The sequence below is a fragment of the Heterobasidion irregulare genome (assembly GCF_000320585.1).
Source record: "Heterobasidion irregulare TC 32-1 unplaced genomic scaffold scaffold_11, whole genome shotgun sequence".
NCBI classification, from domain to species: domain Eukaryota; kingdom Fungi; phylum Basidiomycota; class Agaricomycetes; order Russulales; family Bondarzewiaceae; genus Heterobasidion; species Heterobasidion irregulare.
Genome location: NW_009258207.1, coordinates 1,157,411 through 1,177,564, shown reverse-complemented (window position 1 = coordinate 1,177,564; position 20,154 = coordinate 1,157,411). Strand labels below are relative to the sequence as shown.

At 56.0% G+C, this 20,154-nt stretch overlaps 8 protein-coding genes across 8 annotated transcripts; all 8 read left to right on the top strand.

Annotated features, from left to right (window-relative positions):
• Nucleotides 1-636: 636 nt before the first annotated feature.
• HETIRDRAFT_174776 (uncharacterized protein) lies at nt 637-869 on the top strand (the record flags this gene model as incomplete). The annotated part of the gene is made up of 2 exons (XM_009553302.1): nt 637-713; nt 767-869. The coding sequence occupies 2 exons, from the start codon at nt 637-639 to the stop codon at nt 867-869; spliced, it is 180 nt and encodes a 59-aa protein (XP_009551597.1).
• A 933-nt stretch (nt 870-1,802) lies between these two features.
• On the top strand, nt 1,803-2,600 carry HETIRDRAFT_327880 (uncharacterized protein; the record flags this gene model as incomplete). Its single annotated transcript, XM_009553301.1, has 3 exons — nt 1,803-1,842; nt 1,894-2,388; nt 2,440-2,600. The coding sequence occupies 3 exons, from the start codon at nt 1,803-1,805 to the stop codon at nt 2,598-2,600; spliced, it is 696 nt and encodes a 231-aa protein (XP_009551596.1).
• Nucleotides 2,601-3,730: 1,130 nt separating this feature from the next.
• On the top strand, nt 3,731-4,558 carry HETIRDRAFT_411996 (uncharacterized protein; the record flags this gene model as incomplete). The annotated part of the gene is made up of 2 exons (XM_009553300.1): nt 3,731-4,085; nt 4,143-4,558. A coding segment is annotated over exon 2 (307 nt), but the record flags the coding sequence as incomplete, so codon positions are not given.
• A 185-nt stretch (nt 4,559-4,743) lies between these two features.
• Nucleotides 4,744-6,180, top strand: HETIRDRAFT_422116 (uncharacterized protein; the record flags this gene model as incomplete). Its single annotated transcript, XM_009553299.1, has 3 exons — nt 4,744-5,040; nt 5,199-5,758; nt 5,841-6,180. 3 exons carry the CDS (start codon nt 4,744-4,746, stop codon nt 6,178-6,180), a joined length of 1,197 nt encoding a protein of 398 aa, XP_009551594.1.
• A 240-nt stretch (nt 6,181-6,420) lies between these two features.
• On the top strand, nt 6,421-7,142 carry HETIRDRAFT_411995 (uncharacterized protein; the record flags this gene model as incomplete). The annotated part of the gene is made up of 1 exon (XM_009553298.1): nt 6,421-7,142. Exon 1 carries the CDS (start codon nt 6,919-6,921, stop codon nt 7,138-7,140), a length of 222 nt encoding a protein of 73 aa, XP_009551593.1. The 5' UTR covers nt 6,421-6,918.
• A 532-nt stretch (nt 7,143-7,674) lies between these two features.
• On the top strand, nt 7,675-9,763 carry HETIRDRAFT_455203 (uncharacterized protein; the record flags this gene model as incomplete). The annotated part of the gene is made up of 2 exons (XM_009553297.1): nt 7,675-7,831; nt 7,905-9,763. The coding sequence occupies 2 exons, from the start codon at nt 7,675-7,677 to the stop codon at nt 9,761-9,763; spliced, it is 2,016 nt and encodes a 671-aa protein (XP_009551592.1).
• A 516-nt stretch (nt 9,764-10,279) lies between these two features.
• On the top strand, nt 10,280-15,418 carry HETIRDRAFT_480878 (uncharacterized protein; the record flags this gene model as incomplete). Its single annotated transcript, XM_009553295.1, has 19 exons — nt 10,280-10,380; nt 11,489-11,555; nt 11,616-11,791; nt 11,900-12,122; nt 12,171-12,206; nt 12,295-12,437; nt 12,522-12,540; nt 12,604-12,682; nt 12,759-12,966; nt 13,050-13,214; nt 13,307-13,358; nt 13,415-13,516; nt 13,577-13,676; nt 13,737-13,773; nt 13,840-13,936; nt 13,996-14,077; nt 14,138-14,181; nt 14,241-14,836; nt 14,908-15,418. 19 exons carry the CDS (start codon nt 10,280-10,282, stop codon nt 14,972-14,974), a joined length of 2,394 nt encoding a protein of 797 aa, XP_009551590.1. The 3' UTR covers nt 14,975-15,418.
• HETIRDRAFT_389769 (uncharacterized protein) lies at nt 14,623-15,418 on the top strand. Its single transcript, XM_009553296.1, has 2 exons — nt 14,623-14,836; nt 14,908-15,418. The coding sequence occupies exon 2, from the start codon at nt 15,099-15,101 to the stop codon at nt 15,390-15,392; it is 294 nt and encodes a 97-aa protein (XP_009551591.1). The 5' UTR covers nt 14,623-14,836; nt 14,908-15,098; the 3' UTR covers nt 15,393-15,418.
• Nucleotides 15,419-20,154: the final 4,736 nt, after the last annotated feature.

Genomic DNA, 20,154 nt, shown 5'->3' with positions numbered 1-20,154 from the left:
GCTGATGGATGGTGATGATAGCGAGTCGGACCAATCGGGTTTCAGCGCGAGTTTGACAATGCTATGAACAAGGGGTCAGAGGACGAGGGTTTTGGATGATGAAGGTGTTTCATTTTGCGAAGATTTCAGCTTTAGTCCACTGTAATCCGTCTTTTTGTCTCATCACCCAAGCTCTTTTTGTTGTTGTTTGCACGTCTTGACCTGAATTGACTTAGACTCACATGAACTTTGCCGCAGCAAGCGGCTTAGAACTGTCAAAGTATCGCATTGCGTAGTCTTACTGTTGTACCGACCTGGACGAGACCGCGTAGAGACGTCGACTGGGGAAGCCTGGCGAGAGCAGAAAAAACATACCCAGGCTTACCAGTGCTTGTCAGGGCATGCATGCCCATGTCGGGATTCGCCGGCGTCGCCAGATTTAGGCGCTTTTCCTGATGGCCCTTGCAGACTCCTTGCAGACTCCTTGCAGACTCCTTGCAGACTCCTTGCAGACTCCTTGCAGTCGTTCTTGCCAACTTCTGCAGGACCCCCGACAACCACACCAGGTGTTTGTATTACCCACAATGGATCACAAGGTCTTGAATCTTCAGATCGATCGCATCGGGAACAATCAGGAGCCCTTTCAAGGTGGGGCGGATGGTCAATGTCGTGAGGAAGCGGAAGATTGAGGAAACATGGCCTGATTCTCAGACAGGTGTCTGGCATCTAGTCTGGTGAGTTAAACTTGTTTGAGATTCTCATGAAATTGCTGTGATCCTTTCAAAAGCCTTTCAATGTTTTTCGGAAGCGAGAGGTCTCCCGAGGTTATTCGAGACCCGGTGGTCAAACAGTACCGCACGGCGCAGGCGCCTAAATCATTCAGCAGTTAAACCAGATTTGCCCCCCGCTTGGTCGGACATGCATTTAGACGTTGGGGGTCCTACAGTGGTCCCACTTCTGCAAGCTTCTTCATACCGTGATTGTTTCTGATTGATTCGTCTTCCAATATCTAGATGTGCGGTGCAACCTGGCACAATCTCTCACACCTGGTGCCATTTCGCAACCTGCTGATCAGATCCAGCAATAATCAATGATTTTGTGATGATTCTTTGGCGTGAACGGCACGATCAGAAGCCGTAGGAAGTTGGAAGCACTACGGAATAGTAAACCCTCAGTGAGTAATGGTGAGGCGCCACGATACGTGGTGCCGATTGTAGTTTCGTGGCGCCTTCTTGCAGAGTTCTCCGCATTTTCACGACGTGGTAGAACAGGAGATTGACTCGTTCGGGCACGATATGATCAAACCACGAGATTATTTATATACGGGTGAGGTGAAGGGTTACATCACCGCGCTGGCCGCCATCAGTGTAGCACGGCCACGCCAAGATGTCATAGCCGTTACTCTGGATCCGCGCCCTCATTGGACTGAAATATATATCGCGACTAATGGGAATGTGCAACAGTCGGTCAAGGACCATATTTGCGGTGTCTGGTCCAGTCTAACCCAGTTATCGAAGCACTCTGCGCAAATACGTTTGCCCTTGACCGCTAAGTGGCAGACCATCACTCAAATTTATAGGTTCACTTGGCAGAAATTCCAGCAACGTGTCAAAAAGCGCGCAGATGTGTGCACGCTATATTTCCAAGACGCATTGAATCTCAAGGGCCCGTTTACCAAAGATGAACTTGATGAGCTTAGACGCATCGAGCCTATTTTCCAGGAGATTCTGTCCAGCTCGAAGACCCTTCAAAGGAGGATTGAAAGTCTCTCGCAAAGTCAATGGAGAAATTGAGTCGGAGACTCGTGCCTCTCCTATCGGACGATGCGGAGGAGGCCGATGCTTAAATTCCAAAGATTTGGTAGTAAGTGCTGTATTGACACCCATTTCCACAAAATTGATGTCATGTGTCCAGAACTCTCACAGGATTACCTCAACGTGGAACGGTATATGGAAAAAATTGTATCACTTCACAATTCCATCAATGCCCTATTCCGGATCGCTCAAAACAAAAAATTCAAGCAATGGTTCTCAACACCCTTGCACGTGACTCTAGTCCAGGGCAAATCTCAAACATTTCTAGTGGACATGAACAATCCTGATCTCTTGCAGCAATGCTTTGGAGGAAGACAGGCGGTTGCTCAAGCGCATGATCGATGGCAGTCGAAAGTTGTTGCTCAAGTACACTCGGAGCTAACTAGCACGTCACGCCACCAATCAAACAAATTCAACTCCATCGTTCGCGTCCACTGCGAATGTGCTATGGTGGTATTCCTTGAACAACGTCTTAACGAAACGCTGATTCATTTCATCGGTGTCTCCAAACTTTGTTGCCACGGCTGTTATGTTTTCATCCGTGCCTACAACGACCAGAATGTTCGTATTCGCTATGAATTTGCGGGCACTCATGGTAAGGTATACATACCATACGTATTTCCCCTGATTTCTGGGCGCACATCAGACTTGCATAATAAAGTCAAACGCGAAGTGCTGAGGATTCTAAGGAACGACTTTCGTGCTGCGTGGACGCAGCCTCGTAAAGGCCGATCATATTCTGATAGCACTGCTGCGTCATTCGTCCCAATAGATGAGGGGGAGGTGGATCAAGGGGGCCATAGTTGATTGTAAGCGCACTTCGCCTCCTCGAATAGCCATTTTTCTAACCCCGATATCGTTTCCAGTAAGAGCAGAAACCTGCTAACCACATGCGAATGGTTGTTTTTCTGTCACTGACAACTGAATGGCCATATCGCACAAGGCACAAGGATTTGGATTTGTGTACTGTTAGGCTTGGATTTTGTCACGACGATATAGATGCCGCTGAATTGTGTGCTGGTGTACCGAGCACGTTGCGTATATGTGTCCGTTGCCCGTTGTCTGTATGAGTGTATATCGTGAAATGATTTTTAGCAACGACCACCTTCGAAGGACATGCTGAAGCGCTGAAAGTCCGTGGTGAGCTATGTAGCTGATATGACCGTCTCATGGATTAAAGACACACCACAACCATCTCGACCCTTCTGCGCAATCAAGCACACGACTAGTCCGGCAGTTTACCACGCCCTTATATAGTTCCAACAGCGCCCTTTGGTAGATGTGGAGATGTAAGTGTGCAAGCTGTACGACGTAGGAATACGTGGAGAAATCGAAGGAGCTGGTGATCGCAAAGTTTGAGCACCATGCGCCGCGCGTAGGCGCTGCAAGGCTCCTGCCCCGCCCCAAACCGCATTCGTACGCAAAATCTTGGGTGTTGATCGAGTGCCTGTGACAAAATATGATATGATGGAGATGTCAGGTTAGGTACCTGGAAAACTGTGGAGATATGCATTTGATGACCAAACTGTTCTTTTTTGAATGCAAAGGACATACCAACCTATTCCGAATCTACCTATGTCGAGGACCCGTTCGCTTCAACGTCGTTATGGTGTGCCTTGGCGCCATAGTCGTACCGGTCATTTTGCCAGTCATCCCAAACCTGCCATAGATCGTCTTCTACCAGAGTACTCACTTGACGTCAAACCGTGTTGTTGAACTCGTGGTCAGAGAACGTAGGGAGCGCGAAGGGGATGTAAAAGTTGAGCATTGGCCCGCGCATATTGAGAGGCAGCGTCGAACCGGATTGTTTGTACGCGCTGAAGAATGTCCAGCACGCGTAACAAGGATACTTGCAGCTCAAGCCGACGTATGGGTACGGGTTTGCGTCCGCCAAGTTTGCGAGGTACACAAGCAGCGCGCACGCACTGTGCGGCCGCGCCGAAGCGGTCAGCGTCATCTTGCCATCTGCGAATGTGCTAGACACTTCGTCTGACATTTCATTCTCGGGGACATACTGCATCGGCTTGATGATTCGACAGTCTCACTGTGCATCCAGGTCGGCACCAGGACGCTCTACGCCTCGGTGTTCCTTCCAGAGGCTGAGCACGGCGTCGTCGTGCATGTTTACTTCAAAGGGGAGGCACGGGTTGGGGACCTGGACGACACGGTGGGGCTGTGTGAACCGCGAACGGGTCTTACCAGAACGAGCTGCGTCGAGGAGGACTTTGATAGGACGATGTAAGGCTACAACAGCATTCGGAGAGACGAGGAGAGACATATAGGATGTCTTGGCTTTGCAGGGTCAGGGCACGACTCAACGAAAGACGTGTTTAATTCAAAGATGCTTACCTACTTGAGCGCTCCTGCGTCTCAACGTGTGCAGTGCGGAGTCGTCGAGGTGCGGCCGAACAGCGGCACTCAGCAGGCCGAGAGTCGAAACGATGTTCCTCAACTCAGCGTCCGCGGGCTCTGCGCGCGTGACCGCCTTGCGAAGCGCATCAAACCGATCACCTATGGTTCTGGAGATCGCGACGCTCTTCGTCGCTGATGGCCTCAATCTCTGGGACCGTGACCTGAGGGAAGAACTGCGCGCGAAAGTGTTCAACCTCGGGCGCAAAGCGATCATAGAACGTCGCCCAAGCAAAGTCGTACACCTCGACTGCGACGTCGGCCGCCGGCGAATCGAGCGGGGGAGGTGTGCTGTTCGTCGAGAGCGCCACCTCCCGAAGGCTCCTCCACAGGGTCTGAAAGTGGGGCTCGAGGGGGCCGACCGCATCGTCGGAAGTGGCGAGATACAAGGTGCACGGACTGCCCGAGTGGACCTCTATGGCCGCAGCGGCAAATGTGCCGGGCTCGGATACGCAAAGGGCGGCCAAGGCTTCGGCGAAATCGTTCGTGTGGCTGCTGAGAGACCTGATGTTCACTCGCCAGCGTGGGCTGGAAGCACGCGATGAGAGTTTCTGGGGAGGCCGCCGACATGAGTTGCGGTGTGCGCGCGGAGGTCATGATGAAGCTCGCCGAAAAAGCGCTCAGGGGGATCGCCCGGGTAGGGCAATGGCCGACGCTTTTTCTCACGTTCATTGTGCTGCCGCCGCTCCGAACATCCTTCTTCAGGCTGAAGCACTCATCGCGGGGCAAAGCGGCCTCGTTCAACCCGTGCTTTGAAGCTAAGCTGCCACGGGCGTCGCACTCCGCGTCTACGCCGAGTCACGCTCACTTCCCCGAGACCGAATTCCTCCCATTCCACGTAAACCCTATCCCAGACCGCCAATAAATAAATCACATTTTCGCATGCTACCCACATGACGCCGGGCCGTCTCTTCGACTTCGCGGTCGGAGAAGAGAGGGAACGCGAAGGGAAGCGGAACCTCAGTTCGACCCCTGCGTACTCACACAGAAGAACAGCCTCGCGTCCGACTGGCTGTAGCGCGCCGAAGCGCGCACGGCAGGCGTAGGAAGGGCGCGCGCAACTCGAGCCGATGCCGAGGACACGGGCCCGCGTCCGGCCAATCCGCAGAGCCGCCAGACACGCCCGACGTGCGTTCGGCGAACTCATCCTGCATCGGCGCCGCGCGCCGCGCCCTTCGCCGACTGTGCGGCCCTCGCTGTGCGCGCGACGTCGAGCGGAGCGTTTGTAGAGCAGCGCAGCGCTGTTGCTGTGCTCAAACAGACCCGGCGGCGACGACGACGACGACGAATCGACGTTCGTTAGAGCTGCTGTATCAAAGAGGGAGGGTACGGAATGGCGAGACGCGTCGAGAGCGGAATGACCGAGCGCGTGCGGGCTCCGCGCGCGAGGCGGGCGGCGATCGCGCGGAGCGCGTCGACGAGGCTGCCTGCGTCTGCCCGCGTTCTGGTCCGCAGACCGACACCGACACGCTCCTCCCGGGCGGCCAGACCAGCACCCACGTCCAAAAGCAAAAAACAAAACCTCACCCTCGCGCCAAGATATTCGGCAACAACCCGTGCGTGCGCGAAACGCGCGATGCGCCGCCCGCCGGCCCAAGTTCCGCATATCGCTGGACGCAGGTGTACCGCCTGAATTAGCAAAGCGAAGTACGACGCACAGCGGGAGGGTGTGTCGTATGGGCGCCCCACGGCGAGGCCCCGACGCGCAGAGAGCGGCCACGGCACCTCGGACGTCCTTCATCTGGCGACCCAGGTACGTACTAGCGCCCGCCGTCGCACACCAGTGCCAGTGGCGGTGGCGGTACCGGTGCACGTGGGGGAACCGCGGGCTGGGGCTAGAGTAAGGGCCGAGGGCCGAGGGCGCAGCGGCCGTCGACGCGTCGGCCGTGCGGGAGGTCGAGGGCGGAGCGGGGCGGCAGACTGGCGGCGAGTCGCGCGCGTTGGCCGCCGCTGCCGCCGCGCCTCGTCGAGTCCCTAGTCACTAGCCACTAGCGCCGGCTTTCGAACGACCGACTGGGGATCTCGGGCTCGGGCTCGGGCTCGATCCCGGCCGCTCGTGTACGGGCGCGTGTACGGGCGCGAGCGCGAGCGCGAGGGCGTGCTGTGCGGTGACTCGTGTGCTAGCTTGCGCGCCGAGCGCCCTGGCGCGTGGGGTTTTGAGGTGGGGTGGGGGTGGGCGGGGCGGAGCAGGGCGGGGCAGGAATGGCTAGAAGCGGCGGCTGGATCGAGGAGGACCGATGGTCGGTCTTCATAGACACGGACGCAGGCGCAGACACGGACGGGCACCCGCCCACGCACGCACGCTCGTACATAGGGCTCGACGGCCAGGTCCCCATCGGAGAGAACACCACGCGCGGAGGCGTGCGGGATAAACGCGATGCGGGCGGGGCGCGGACGCACGGCACGAGGACGCTCGCTGCGCCGCCGCCGTGTATGTTGCCGTTGACGACGACGACGGCGGCGCTGGTATCACAACCGCGACGGGCCGCTGTATGTATGCAGCACGGGGCGCTATTAGAGCGCCGAGCCGCGGACGGCGCGGACTCGCTTGCTGCCGCTTGCAACCGTCGAATGCCGTCGGGTACGATGCGATACGATACTATCGGGCGCCGTGCGGTGCGCGCACCGGGGACGCGGAGGAGCTGTGTCCGTGCGCGCGCGTGCGTGCGGCGCCGCGGGGCCCGCGGGGACGGGCGCGCCTGTCGAGCGCGTCGGCATGGCTTGGCTTGGCGTGGGGCGTTGTGCGTGGTGTGCATGCGGCGCGCGCATCGCATCGTACGGCATGCATTGCAGCGCGCGGTATTTGGGACTCCGGGACTCCGGGACTCCGGGAGGGCGGCCGTCATCGTCGTCGTTGTCGGCGTTGGCGTTGGCGTTGGCGTTGGCGAGTCGTCGTGGAGGGCTGGGGCGCGCGGGGGCGCCGAGCGAGGCGGTGTGATGGGGAGCGGACGAGGGGTCGCGGTCGTGGCGCGAGGCGCGAGGCGCACGGCGTACTGGGGATTGCTTGCGGCTGGTCGGGGCGAGGGCAGGCGAGGGCAGATCGGCAGGCCGGATGGGTATGATGCGGTGGATGCAGGGCGACAGAGGGCGAAAGACTCGGGAGACGGGACGGCATGGAAGGACGGGCGGTGCAGGGCGGTGCGTGCGTGCGTGCGTGCGGGGATAGCGAGGGCAGGGGTGGACTGAGCTCGGGAGGGAGTCGGAACGCGAGTGCGCGGCTGTGAGAAGCGCGGCTGTGCGCCAGAGGACGGCGCTCGGTCGGCTGTGGAAGGCCCGGGGGCTGGACGCGGGGCCTGTGTGCCGGAATAGGCAGGTGGGGGACGGATAAGTCAGCGGGGGGCAGCGTCGCCACCCGCTCGCTCGCTCCTCCGGCGATACGCACCCCCGACCGCGAGCGACGACGGGCTGATCCACGAGATCCACGAGAGCCCCCCGCTGGAACCTGCCTACCGAGCGTGCGAGCGAGCGTGCGATGCCCCCCGCCCATCCCCGCTCCGGCAACCCTCCCTACCCGTCCGCGTCCGCCCCCGCCTCCTCGCCCCCGTCCTCCTCCCCGTCCTCCTCCTTCCCCGCCGCCGACCCCCCCGCGCCCCGCCTGCCCCACGCCCACGCCCACGCCCACGCCCACCGTGAGTAAATCCCTGCCATCCGAGTCCAACGACGCGACGGGCGGCGCTGACTCACACACGCACATTGCAGCAGCTGCAGCAGCAGCAGTAGCAACCGCCAGGGATCGGCACCCCCGGCTCCATCAGTCCCCGTCCACGAGCGCCCACCCGCAACATCCTCCCCCCACCTGGTTCTTCCCCTCCTCCTCCACCTCCTCCACCTCCTCTCCCCCCTCCACTTCCCTCCCCCACTCCGCCTCCACCACCACCAGCACCACCGCCGCCGCCGCCGCTGCGTCCGCGTCCGCCTCTGCCTCCACCCCGACCTCCATCTCCTCCTCCACCCTCGCCTCCTCCTCCTCCGCCTCCGCCCACTCGCGCTCCAACTCCGCCCAGGCCCAGCCCCATCCTCCGCCCCAGCCCATGATCGGCCCCCCGCCCTCCTTCTACGACCCCGACACCGCCGCGCCCCAGCCCCCCGCCCCCGACTACGCCCAGTGGCTCGCCGAGCACTACTCCCCCAGCACCGCCCACCACCAGTACCCCGCCTTTGCACATGCCGCCCCACAGTCGGGCCCCTACGATCCCCATCAGCAGCACCTCCATCTCCACCAGCAGCAGCAGCAGCAGCAACAACTCCATCAGCAGCATCAGCAGCCGCTGATGAACCAGTACCAGTTCGTCGCCTCCCATCCCCACCCCGGAAAAGACGACGCGGACCCCGGCGCCTACGCCGCCTATTTTGCCCCCGCTTCCGCACCCGCGTCCGCGTCCGCGTCCACCGCCGCCGCCGCCGACACCGGCCTCCCCACGCGCTTCGTGCATCATCCCCAGTCCCATCAACAGTCGCACCAACAGCAGCAGCATCACCAACAGCAGATCCAGCACGCGAGACAGGCACATCACCAGCACCAGCACCAACAACAACACCAACAACAGCACCACCAACACCAACAACAGCAGCAGCACCACCAACAACAACAACAGCAGCAGCAGCACCAGCAGCGCTCGCGCGGCGCGGAGGCGCTGCAGGAGTACGACGGCGCGGGCGATCAGCAGCTGTATTACCTCCTGAACGGCGGGTACGGACCCGCCCCCGCATCTGCATCCGCCGGCGGCGGCGGGTCTGGGCCGTCTGGGTCCGGGTCCAATGCCGGCGCGACGCCGCAACAGCACCAACAACACCAGCATCAGCAACAACAACGCCAGCAGCAGGGCGCGTACACCCCGCACTCGGACGCAGGCACGCTCACGACGCAGCCTTCGACGACGTCCGTGGCGTCTGCGGCGTCGGCAGCGTCCGTAGCGTCCGTAGCGTCCGCGTCGGTGTCGCCCGTGTGGGGTGCCATGGCGCTCGGGGGGAGCCCCGGCGTCGGGCTGGGCATCAGCTCTGGCGTCGGCGTCGGCGTGGGGCTGGGCGGTGTTGGAGGCGGGACGCTGACGGTGCCGTCGATGGGCCCGTCGGGGTCGGGGTCGGGGTCGAGCGTCGCGTCGACCGCGGTGGGCGCGATGGGCGCGGCGAGCGCGATTGGGGCGGAGGCGGCGTTTCGGCCTGGGGTGGGGAAGCGCGGGAGTGGAGGGGCGGGTGGGGGCGCGGCGGGTGCTGGTGCGGGTGCGTCGGGTGCGTCGGGTGCGGGCGCTGCGGGAACGAGTGGAGGGGCGGGTGCCGGTGCGTCGGGTGCAGGAGCGGGAGGGGGAGGGGGGACGGGAGCGGGTGCAGGGAGGCCGCGCGGGGCGGGGGCGGGGGCGGGGGCGGGGAGGGTGCCGCCTAGGAAGAGGCTGCGCGTGGATGTGAGGGATAGCGAGACGGAGGATGAGGATGAGGGGATGGGCGGGGGCGGGCAGATGCAGGTGCAGGTGCAGGTGCAGGGGATGGGCGGGATGGGTGGGATGAGTGGGATGGGTGGGATGCAAGGGATGGGGATGGGGATGGGGTTGCCGCAGAGACTGTGAGTGTTGCGCTCTCTTTCTTTCTTGGGGCGTTTGGGCGTGTGTGCGTGCGGGCGTGTGCGTGTGCGGGTGCGGGTGCGGGCGTTGTGGACGTTGTGGGCGCGCTGCTAACTGTCGCGATACTTTTTTTCTTTCTTATTCTATGCTTTATTCGATGGCGATGGCGATGGCGACGGCGATGGCGGGGCCGGCTCGAAATGGGATGGACGCGCGACGGATGGGCGGGAACTGGCGGGATGCATTTCGATCGGGACCGGGATCGGGATCGGGGCTGGGATCGCGGGCGGGCGTGCCTCGGATGCGATGTCGACGTAACGTGACGCGATGCGATGCGACGCGACGCGGTGTAGTCCGGGCGCGTGCACGTACTGCAAGAAGCTGAAGGTGCGTTGGTTGTTCTCTGTTTTGGTGGGTTTGTGCTGACGGTTGGAGGTTTGGTTTCGGTGCTTTGGATTTCGGTGGTTGGCTCTCGGTGGTTGGCTCGCGATGCTCGACTTGCGACGCGCGCGCGGCGCACAGATGAAGTGCGACTTTCCGAAGAACGAGAACGTGTGCAAGCGCTGCAGGGCGGGCGGGCACACGTGCATCGTCGAGGGGCGCAAGCCCAGGAGTGCACCCAAGTGAGTCGCGCGCTCTGTTTATGTTTCTCTCTTGGGTGTCGGTTCCCGCTCCTCTTCCTTCGCTTTTTTCTCCGTTTCTGTTTCGCGCCCCAGGTTGTCGACTTTGTTTTCTTGGTTTTGGTTGCCTCTTCGGCTCCTGTTCCGCTCTGTTTTTTTTTTCTCTCTCTTCGTCTTGGTGTTTTCTTTCCTTTGCCCGAGGCTTTCGGCCTTGGCTGGGCCGGCACCCGGTGATGCGGGGTGCGGGGGTGTCAGTCTGGATGCCCGAAGCCTGAGGCGCGGGTTCCGTCGGCGTATTTACACCTCCGCACGCGCACAGCATGCGGCGTGCATGGCCACCCACGGCGCGAGTCGCCGGCACTCTTTCTGCCCCGGAGGCGGTGGGGCTGGGGCAGAAGAGGGGAAGCACGGTGGGCTGCGAGGGCGCAGCGGCCGGGGCTTGTGTCGCGCCGTGCGTGTGCGCACACGGCGCCAGTCTTGCTGACGTCGGACTACTCGCTGCTGCCAGCGCGTCCGCGTCAGCGCGGAGCATGCCCGTTTGGGCGAGGTTGGGGTCGGGTGCTCTGGGACGGCGGGTGGGGGCCGTGCCGTGTGGTGCGAGTGGGACGTCGTGCGGTCCAGATTTGGACTCGGGCTCGGGGCGTGGTTAGGGATTCTGTGGCTCCCGGGCGCCCTGGCGAGCGTTCGGGCAGTCGGGCTTGCTGCAGGCGCTGTGGGCCGTCCGTGGTGACATCGGCCCTCGGCGCGATTCGACTGATTCGAATTGGATGGGGCGGTCGGGTCTGCTGAGGCCAGGCGTCCGTAGCTGTCTCGCGGCGGTACCTACGCGTGTCCTTGCGCTCGCGCGTGTTTTATTACCGCACTTCCGTTCGTTGGTCCTGCCTTGTCCTTCCGTTCTCCCCTCGTGCTGTCTGGGCCCTCGCTCGCTAGCTGTGCCCATGTCTCGCCCCTCGTCGCCGTTCCTGTCTACGCGCGAGCGCGCATCCTCTACTTCCTCGTCGTCCTCTTCGTCGTCCTTTATTTCCTTCTCTTCTTCTTCTTCGTCGTCGTCGTCGTCCGACTCTCCTCCCCTCACGCCCACGCTGACGCGCGCGCCTCTTTCGCTTCCCAGCAAGCGCGAATACCTTCTCGCGCAGATCAGGCAGAAGGACGCCATCATCGAGTCGCTGCTCAAGCAGGTCTGTGCTCGCGTTCCTCTTCCCCGCTGCTCGCAGACTGACACGCACCCCGCCGCACAGCTGCACAACCCGTACCTCGCGACCCCGCTCTCGATCGCCGCCTACCGCATGGCGACGCCCGCGAGCGACAACCACCGGCAGAACGTCATCGCCTGGCTCGACCGGCTCCAGTCCTCCTCGACCGTGCGCGATAGCACCATCGGCGCCGGGCTCGCCGCGGGGCTGTCCTCCACGCCGTCTGCGGGCGCGTACCGCCTGCGCGAGCACCGCGACGCGGACGACGACTCGGACATCGCCGAGGGCGCGGGCGGCGCGCACGACGAGGAGCAGCCCAAGTCGGCGAGCACGCTCGTCGACCCCGAGGCGTTCCCCGAGGCGCACGCGGAGCGCGAGCGCGACGCGGGTGCGGGCGCGGGCGCGGATCCGGACGCGGAGGAGGACGAGGCGGAGACGTACGCGGGCCTGCCGGACGCGGCGGTGCCGCTCGGCTTGCTCGCGAAGCTGTCGATCAGCAATTCGATGGAGAAGGTGCGCGAGCGCGAGCGGGGCAAGGGCCGCGGCGGCGCGGTGGGCGGGGGCGCGGGGAATCGGGCGGGCGGGGCGGCGGGTGGCAAGGGGGTGATGAAGGAGGAGGACGAGGACGACGATGTCGTGAGTGCGGGTCTGGTTTTTGCTTTGCGGAGTGCTGATTGCCTTGTTTTCGCGCGCGCATGTGTTATGTTGTCGTTTGTGCTGACAGGGCGTCGCGAACGACGGGTACTTCCTCCCGGGCCCGGCGCAGAACTTGGAGCTCCGCGCGACGCTCATCGAGAAGAACAGCCCGCCGGACATCCTCGTGCACGGGCTCATCACGCCCGAGGACGTCGACAAGCTCTTTGACATGTGAGTGTCCGCTCCTCGCCGCGGTGGGGTGGAGTGCGCGCTGACCGTGCGCCTTGCTTTGCTTTTGACGCCGTCGATCGGCAGATTCTACACCCGCGTGAATGTGAGTGCGCGTCGGCCTCGGTGGGCGCGGTGGACGCTGACGCTTTGGTTGGTTGGGGGATAGCCGTTCATCTCGCTCTTGGACCCCGTGCTGCATACGCCCGCGTCGACGTTCTCGCGCTGTCCGTTCCTCTTCACCGTCGGTGCGTACCCGCCTCTCCCGCGCCTGCGGCCCGAGCTCATCACGCCCTCCGCTCCCCGCGCGTTCCTCGCGCGCAGTCTGCGCGATCTCCTCGCGCTACTCGGACAAGTCCGAGGTGTACCCGATCGCGATGCACTTTGCGAAGAGCGCGGCGGCCAACTCGCTCATCGACGGCTGGAAGTCGGTCGAGCTCTGCCAGGCGTACATCCTCATGAGCATTTACGCCGTGCCTGCGCGCCGGTGGGAGGAGGACCGCAGCTGGCTGTACACCGGCCTCGCGATTCGGTGCGTGCTCCGTTCGCTTTTGCGCTCTCGGTGCGCATCGCAGGTGCTGATCGGTGCTGGTGTCCATGCGGGTGTGCGTTCAGGATCGCGACGGACCTCAACCTGCATCAGCTGTCGACGGCGAAGCCGCAGAACGAGATACAGGAGCGCGAGATGCTCAACCGGGCGCGGGTGTGGCAGATCTGCTTCAACCTGGACCGGTCGACCGCGACGCAGTTTGGCAAGCCGACGACGATCAAGGAGGACTAGTGAGCGCTCTTTCCCGTCGTCTTTTTCGCTCGTCTCGTTTCGCGCGTCCTGGCTTGTCGAGCGTCTGCTGACCGTTCGTCGTCGATCGCAGCATCGTGCGGAACTCGACGGACTGGTACAAAAAATCGCGGTATAATCATCCGGTAGGTGCCGCTCTGTTGCCTCTTGCGAGTGCTCCGTCTGAGTGTGTCTCGAACAGTACGACGTGCACCTGGACGCGTACTGTTCGCTCATGCGCATCGTCGCCAAATTCCACGACGACGTGTTCTCCGATCCCGACACCCCAACCGGGCTGAACCAGGTATGCGTCCCGTGGCCTGTTCGATACCCGCGCTGCGTTTACTGATGAACACGGTCCCAGTCGATCGACTTCCGGGAGGTGACGCTCCGGCACGACGGACATCTCGAGCGGTACCACGAGGAGTGGGCAGGGCGGTTCGCGAGGGACTCCGATCAAAGTGGTGTGTGCCTCGCTCGGTCCGTCTCCGTCATGCGCTGTTGAATGCTGAGCTGTACCGCAGATCCCGCGTGCGCGTTCCGCTGCAAGCTGCTGCCTTTGTGCGTCGTTGATTTTTCTTCCGCGTGCTTTTCTACTGCTGACGGGCTCTGCTCTGTCTGCTGTAGCCTGGTCAACTACTCGCGGCTGGTCATGTACTCGTTTGGCTTCCAGCAGGCCTTCCAGCGCGGCATGTGTCCCGAGGACGAAATCTTCCTGACCAAGGTGCCTATCCCCGACTGTTGGCTCGAGCGTGTCTTTTGCTGACTCTGATCGTGTTGCAGAGCCGCGACGCCGCGAAAGAGGTCATACGGGCCCTCGTCGACTCTTTGGCTCCCAGTGGCTACATGCGCTTCTCACCGGATGGTGCGCACAGGTGTCTGTATTTGTGGATAAGAGGATGCTGACGGATGCCTTTGCCAATAGGTCATTTCATCTTTGCTGCGTTTGCGTCCGCATTCCTGTTGAAGGTGAGCGACTGGCTTTCGATCGACGCTTGCATCGAGGCTTACTTACTCTAAAAAAAAAGCTCAATCGCCCCGAGTTCGCCAAGTTCTTGCCCGAAGGGCAGGACACGGAGGTCTTTGAGCTCATCGGGCGACTCATACAGACGATCGGCTCGCCGCAAATCGCGATAGACGAGCGCCACACGCCCAAGCTCTACTCGCGCTTCCTCGCGGGCTTGCTCGCCAAGCACAGGCGCGACGGCGCGACGAGCGGCCGCTTGCACACGCAGCCCCCGCCCGGGTACCGCAGCAATCCGTCGGGCCCACACCGTACCCCGTCGACCCACTCGTCGGGGATGAGCCCGGCCTCGCAGGACCACGGCAGTGCGCAGGGCGGGCACGGGATGGGCGGTGCGGGCGCCAGTGGGGGTGCGGGTGGGGGTGCGAGCCACGGGCCGAACGTAGCGATGATGGACACGTTCGTGGCGCCGCTGTCGGAGCCGATATACCAGCCGGAGGCGATGTATTCCCTCGGGATGGGGCCGCTCGAAGTGGGCGGGACGGACGACGGGATGAACTTTGTGTTTGACAGCACGGGAACGAACATGCAGGACGATGTGCTCGCGACGATGCAGGCGATCCGGAATCCTGCGTGGTGGAATACGATGATGATGCCCGGGTGCGTTTTTTTTTTTCTTCCTGTGGATCTTCGCGGCTTGTCATTTGGGGTGTTGACCGTCCGCTCCGCAGGTTCTCGTGGCCTGAGACGAACGGCTACATGAGCTTCCCGCAAACCGCCCAGGTGCACCTCGGCTAGGCCTGCGGACGCTACTTCCTTCTCCTCTCCCAACACCAACAAACTCTCCCAAGTATGTTAAGCACGCAAATCCTAGTTTTCTCCCTCAGTCTCGATCTCCCCTCTTCAACGTTTCGTATGCAGTATGAACGCGAATGTACCACTATTTCCTCTCGCCCAATTTTCAATCCTCTCTCTCTGCCTTATCTATCTATCTCTCCGTGTCTTCTATCTTCTCGATCTCCCGCCTTTCGTTGATACCGTACGCAGCCCGCGGATCGAGTCGAAGCGGGTCGTGCGTAGGACTCTGCGTGGCGTGCCTCGGTCTTGGTTTTTCGTTCCGGTTCGTATGCGAGGCTTGTGTCTGCGTCTGTGTTTGTGTCTGTGTCTGTGTCCTGTGTCTGCCGATTCACTACTAGTCCTCAGTTGTGTTAGATAGCATATTTAGATTTGTATGTCAGTCGCAACGACGTGAGCGAGCTGTTGACTTGCCAGCGCGTACCGGGAACTGCCGGGTTGCCCATGATAATTTGTATCCCGCATGCCGGGAGCACACAAGTTGGTCGTCATATCCTTCATTGTGTGATCGACTAGTATATTACAGGCTCACTTCCACCCTCTCCCATCTGCGAACCCTATACAAATTTAGGACCTCCAGAGTAGCGCAACATCGAACAAAGCTCTACGCTGCTGCTGAGACGTGCAAACAATCACCGCACTTGAGCACGAGAACAGGCAAGAACGCAATCGAACACCGTTGCAGATCATTCGGGAAAATTACAGTACTCACCTTCAATTCTCGGCTTACTGCCTGATGACCGCTCGCCCTCACCGCCCCTTGTTTATGTGGCGGCACCTCGTGTCTCACGGTGTGCTTTGTTCTCTGACGGGTGTGCTCGCTAAAAATGGACGTGTTATTGTTGAGTTTTCGTTCCATGTGCCTACCAGTCACATACAATGCCTGGACAACACGCTCATAATGCACATCACGTTCCCAGATAGGCCTCCCCTGGATACGGTTCCGTGAGAAATCCCTGGATTGCTAACATGTTAATAACTTATGTTGTTAACATTGTCATTGACACTGTCATTGACAGGCCCCCCTCTAGGAGGGCACAATGTTGATGTTAATAATGTTCAAAATTGTATATAATGATCAGCATTTGAATTTACATTGAAATGTACATATTTGGGCAAGGGCCAGGTGGAAATATTGAAGGTTGTGGCTGTACAATTATGTCTTCCCTGCAAAATAATAATTTTGTCTAGGAGTGCAGAGTCTCGGACTGCATTAGTTCCTGCTCTGGACATTCCGGTCTATTCAACCACATGAAAGCATTCCTTCGGGATGAGATGCTCAAGCCAATTGTAGAGCATATGGATACCCATCTAGAAGGCATGCACCCTATACTCAAAATGCTCAGCAGCACCATGGCCATTGCAAAATTCTAGTTACAGCTTAATGCATATTGGTGGGAAAAGGCCCCATTTGACAGGGCCAAGCCTATCCAAGATGGTGACATCCTAGCTTCTCACTTCCTTCTGCCTACAACTAACCTTTTTTATCCATTTCTAGAGGCTTGCTGAGAGAGTCTTCTCCATTCTCATAAATGCAATGCCAGATAAGTGGACTGGTTCAAGATTCACTTGGTTCAATTCAGCACTGTAGAGACACTAGTATGCACAGTTGCTTATGGATATGACTATCATTAGACAGTGGTATGGCACCCATGCAGTATGTACATCCCTCTCTTTTCTATGCTATGGCTCATCTGTTTTATAGACCAAAAACAAAGTGCTAAAAAGCACCTAACCATCAAGTGTCATGATCTTGAAGATGATCTCAAGGCTTCCATCTCTTATTTGTCACCCAAGCATCAGGGAAAAGCTCTATGTTAAATTAACCATAGTTAAGCATAAATATAGCTAGACTTTTGCCAATTATTATTCAGGATTCTTGGCTTACCCCCCCTCTAATCCTAAAATTATAAGGTCTAATTAGAGCTAATTAAAGCTAATTTATTATATGGAATTTCAGAAAATATCAGCCAACCTACTTCCATGGTTTCTCTACCATTACTACCCTCCAATCATAAAATATCTATAGAGCTTACTAATCAAACTAAAGTCACATCTTATGATAAACTTGCCTATCACCAAAATTGAACCAACAATCTCATGCCTACATATTCTAAACCACTACTCTAAACTACTAAGCCACAAGGTCTAAGTTATTTACCTGGTAACCTAAATATGACAATATAAATAAGGCAATCTCAATATCTCTAATTTTCTTACATATTTGTCTTTCATTTATTTTATATATAAAGGGGTCAATGAATGCCCTAAAAATCAGGGCTTCTGATATTTGAATTTATACACTAGACAATAATATAGTAAACCAATAGAAAATAAAGAATATATTAAAAATAAGATTGTAGCTCTTACACAATTTGGATTTAGAATGTGTAAAATTATAATTGGGTTATAGATTCCAGTAGGACTGTAGTAGTATAAATAATGTTACCTTTACTTGTAGATTTGATTATAAAGTTGATTATGGATAATATATTCTAATTAGCTCTGATTAATATTTGGAATAATTAGATCTAATTAAGAGAGAAGGTTTTTCCAGATATAAGCACTCCTTGCTATAGTAGTGTATAGTACAAGATTACCATAGGTGTTAAGACTAGCCTTGACCAAGAGTATTGAATACAATTCTAACTAATCTAGAAATAAAGTAGGCAATGTAGCTCTATTGTTAAATACTATAAGTATAAAGTACATCTGGAAAAACCTCTTCTTTTAATTAGATCTAATTATTCAAAATACTAATCAGAGCTAATTAGAATATATTATCCATAATCAACTTTATAATCAAATCTACAAGTAAAGGTAACATTATTTATACTACTACAGTTCTACTGGAATCTATACCCCAATTATAATTTTACACATTCTAAATCCAAATTGTGTAAGAGCTACAATCTTATTTTTAATATATTCTTTATTTTCTATTGGTTTACTATATTATTGTCTAGTGTATAAATTCAAATATCAGAAGCCCTGATTTTTAGGGCATTCATTGACCCCTTTATATATAAAATAAATGAAAGACAAATATGTAAGAAAATTAGAGATATTGAGATTGCCTTATTTATATTGTCATATTTAGGTTACCAGGTAAATAACTTAGACCTTGTGGCTTAGTAGTTTAGAGTAGTGATTTAGAATATGTAGGCATGAGATTGTTGGTTCAATTTTGGTGATGGGCAAGTTTATTATAAGATGTGACTTTAGTTTGATTAGTGAGCTTTATATATACTCTGTAATTAAAGGTATAGTAATAGTAGAGGAATTATAAAACTTGATTAGTTGCTATTTTTCTAAAAGTCCATATAGTAAATTAGCTTTAATTAGCTCTAATTAGGCCTTATAATTTTAGGATTAGAGAAGGGATAAGCTAAAAACCCTTAATAGTAATTGGCAAAAGTCTAGCTATATTTATGCTTAACTATGGTTAATTTAATGTGGAGCTTTTCCCTAATATATACATAGTACCTTAAAGTGAACAATATTAAACCCAATGAAGAAACATATATGAGGACTTGGTGATATCTTATATGATGGTGAACAGACAATTAGGCTGTGAAAGTATAAGAAGTGGACACTTTGTATTGACTAAAATATCCAGCTGGAACCCAATCTGTATATAGCACAGCAACTATGTGTTACTTGCTTATAATCTAGCCAAAATCAAAGGCTGATATTGGAAACAAAGATGTGCACACATATATGAGCCAAAGAAAAGTGGTAAGAGAACTAGCACAGGTCCCAAAAACCACAGACTCTCAACATGTACATAAACCAGATAATAATCAAACCAAGAGGGGATAGAGAACCATTTTATATTGGAAAAAAGTGTACAACTGTCCTAGGTTCCACTTTTCTACAAGAGTCTGAATGATCAATGCTCCTTCTATGCCTGTCTAAGCATAGATATCAGGAAATATAATATCCAGATAGTATAAATCCTAGGTGATATCCTATGTAGATATAAGACTAAAAAATACATGCAAGAGGTAGTGAATTGTGGAGAGTGATGGACAACTCCAGATAGCTGAGGGCAGGCAATAATATATAATACCTGGTAGGCACCTTAAGATGATCTAACTTGAGTAGAGATAGTTTTCACTGCCACATTATCCTTGCATTGGAGATTTGTGTAGAAGACAAGATGTGAGAGGTATGCTTAGTTGTTTAGAATCTGGACAGGTTCAATAGTCAACAACAAGTCAGAGTTAGTAAAGTCAACAAGACAGACTCAAAAGAGACCTCAAAAGGGCCAGCAGCATTAGCCATACTATTATTATATTAGAGTTGCAAAACAAAAATTCTTTGTAGTATCTTAAAACTGGGCTCTCCCTTACTCCAAATTTTCAAGGTACCTGCAGAAGCCTCTCTAAATGTGTCCTTTTATTTTTTTTTCATATTTTGGAGCAAACTCAAAGAATTATTATGATATGATTGAGAAGGGGTGTCCGAAAACGAGCAAATCTTGGGAGTTGCAAATCTTGCCGACGATCGGGTCACACGTCGTCACGTTTAAATTCGAACTCCGATGTCGCGCACTGCGGAATGACTTACCATGCGGAGATTCAAAGAATGACCAAGCATCACACGGCCCGAGATTTTCTGTCACTCTGCCTTCCATCAGGCACTGCCCGTCGAAAACAATTTGGTGAAGAGCAGTGGAGCCCTCAAAGTCAGACAAAATGACCTTCATGCTTTCAGTGATACCTCTTCATATTAATATTTTTTAGTTTTGTAATTGAGCTCTAGGATCTGAGAGATCTTGAGCATCTCTCAGATACCTCTGCCCTAAAAACCATTATTCATTGCCTCCTCGCTGCTGCACCCAATTTATGTTCTCATAAAAACTCTAATACTTGAAGAGTGCTTAAATAAACAACTAAGAATTTTTTCAAGAGGTGCCGTCAAAAGTTGTTGCGAGGAGCTCGATTTTGAACCTCCCATACCATTTGCAACTCCGGTGCAACGACAGTAGTGACAAGAAGCCAACTTCAACAACGATTGTGAGTCGCCACTCACCGCATCATATCGACGGGCCCTTGTTCCTTTGTTCGTCCAAACGTCCACATACAAGGTAAGGCTAACATCACAGTTCCCCCGTCGAA

What these genes read in the sequence shown, in the direction of transcription:
- HETIRDRAFT_389769 (XM_009553296.1), top strand. Translation starts at nt 15,099, where the DNA reads ATGAACGCGAATGTACCACTATTTCCTCTCGCCCAATTTTCAATCCTC.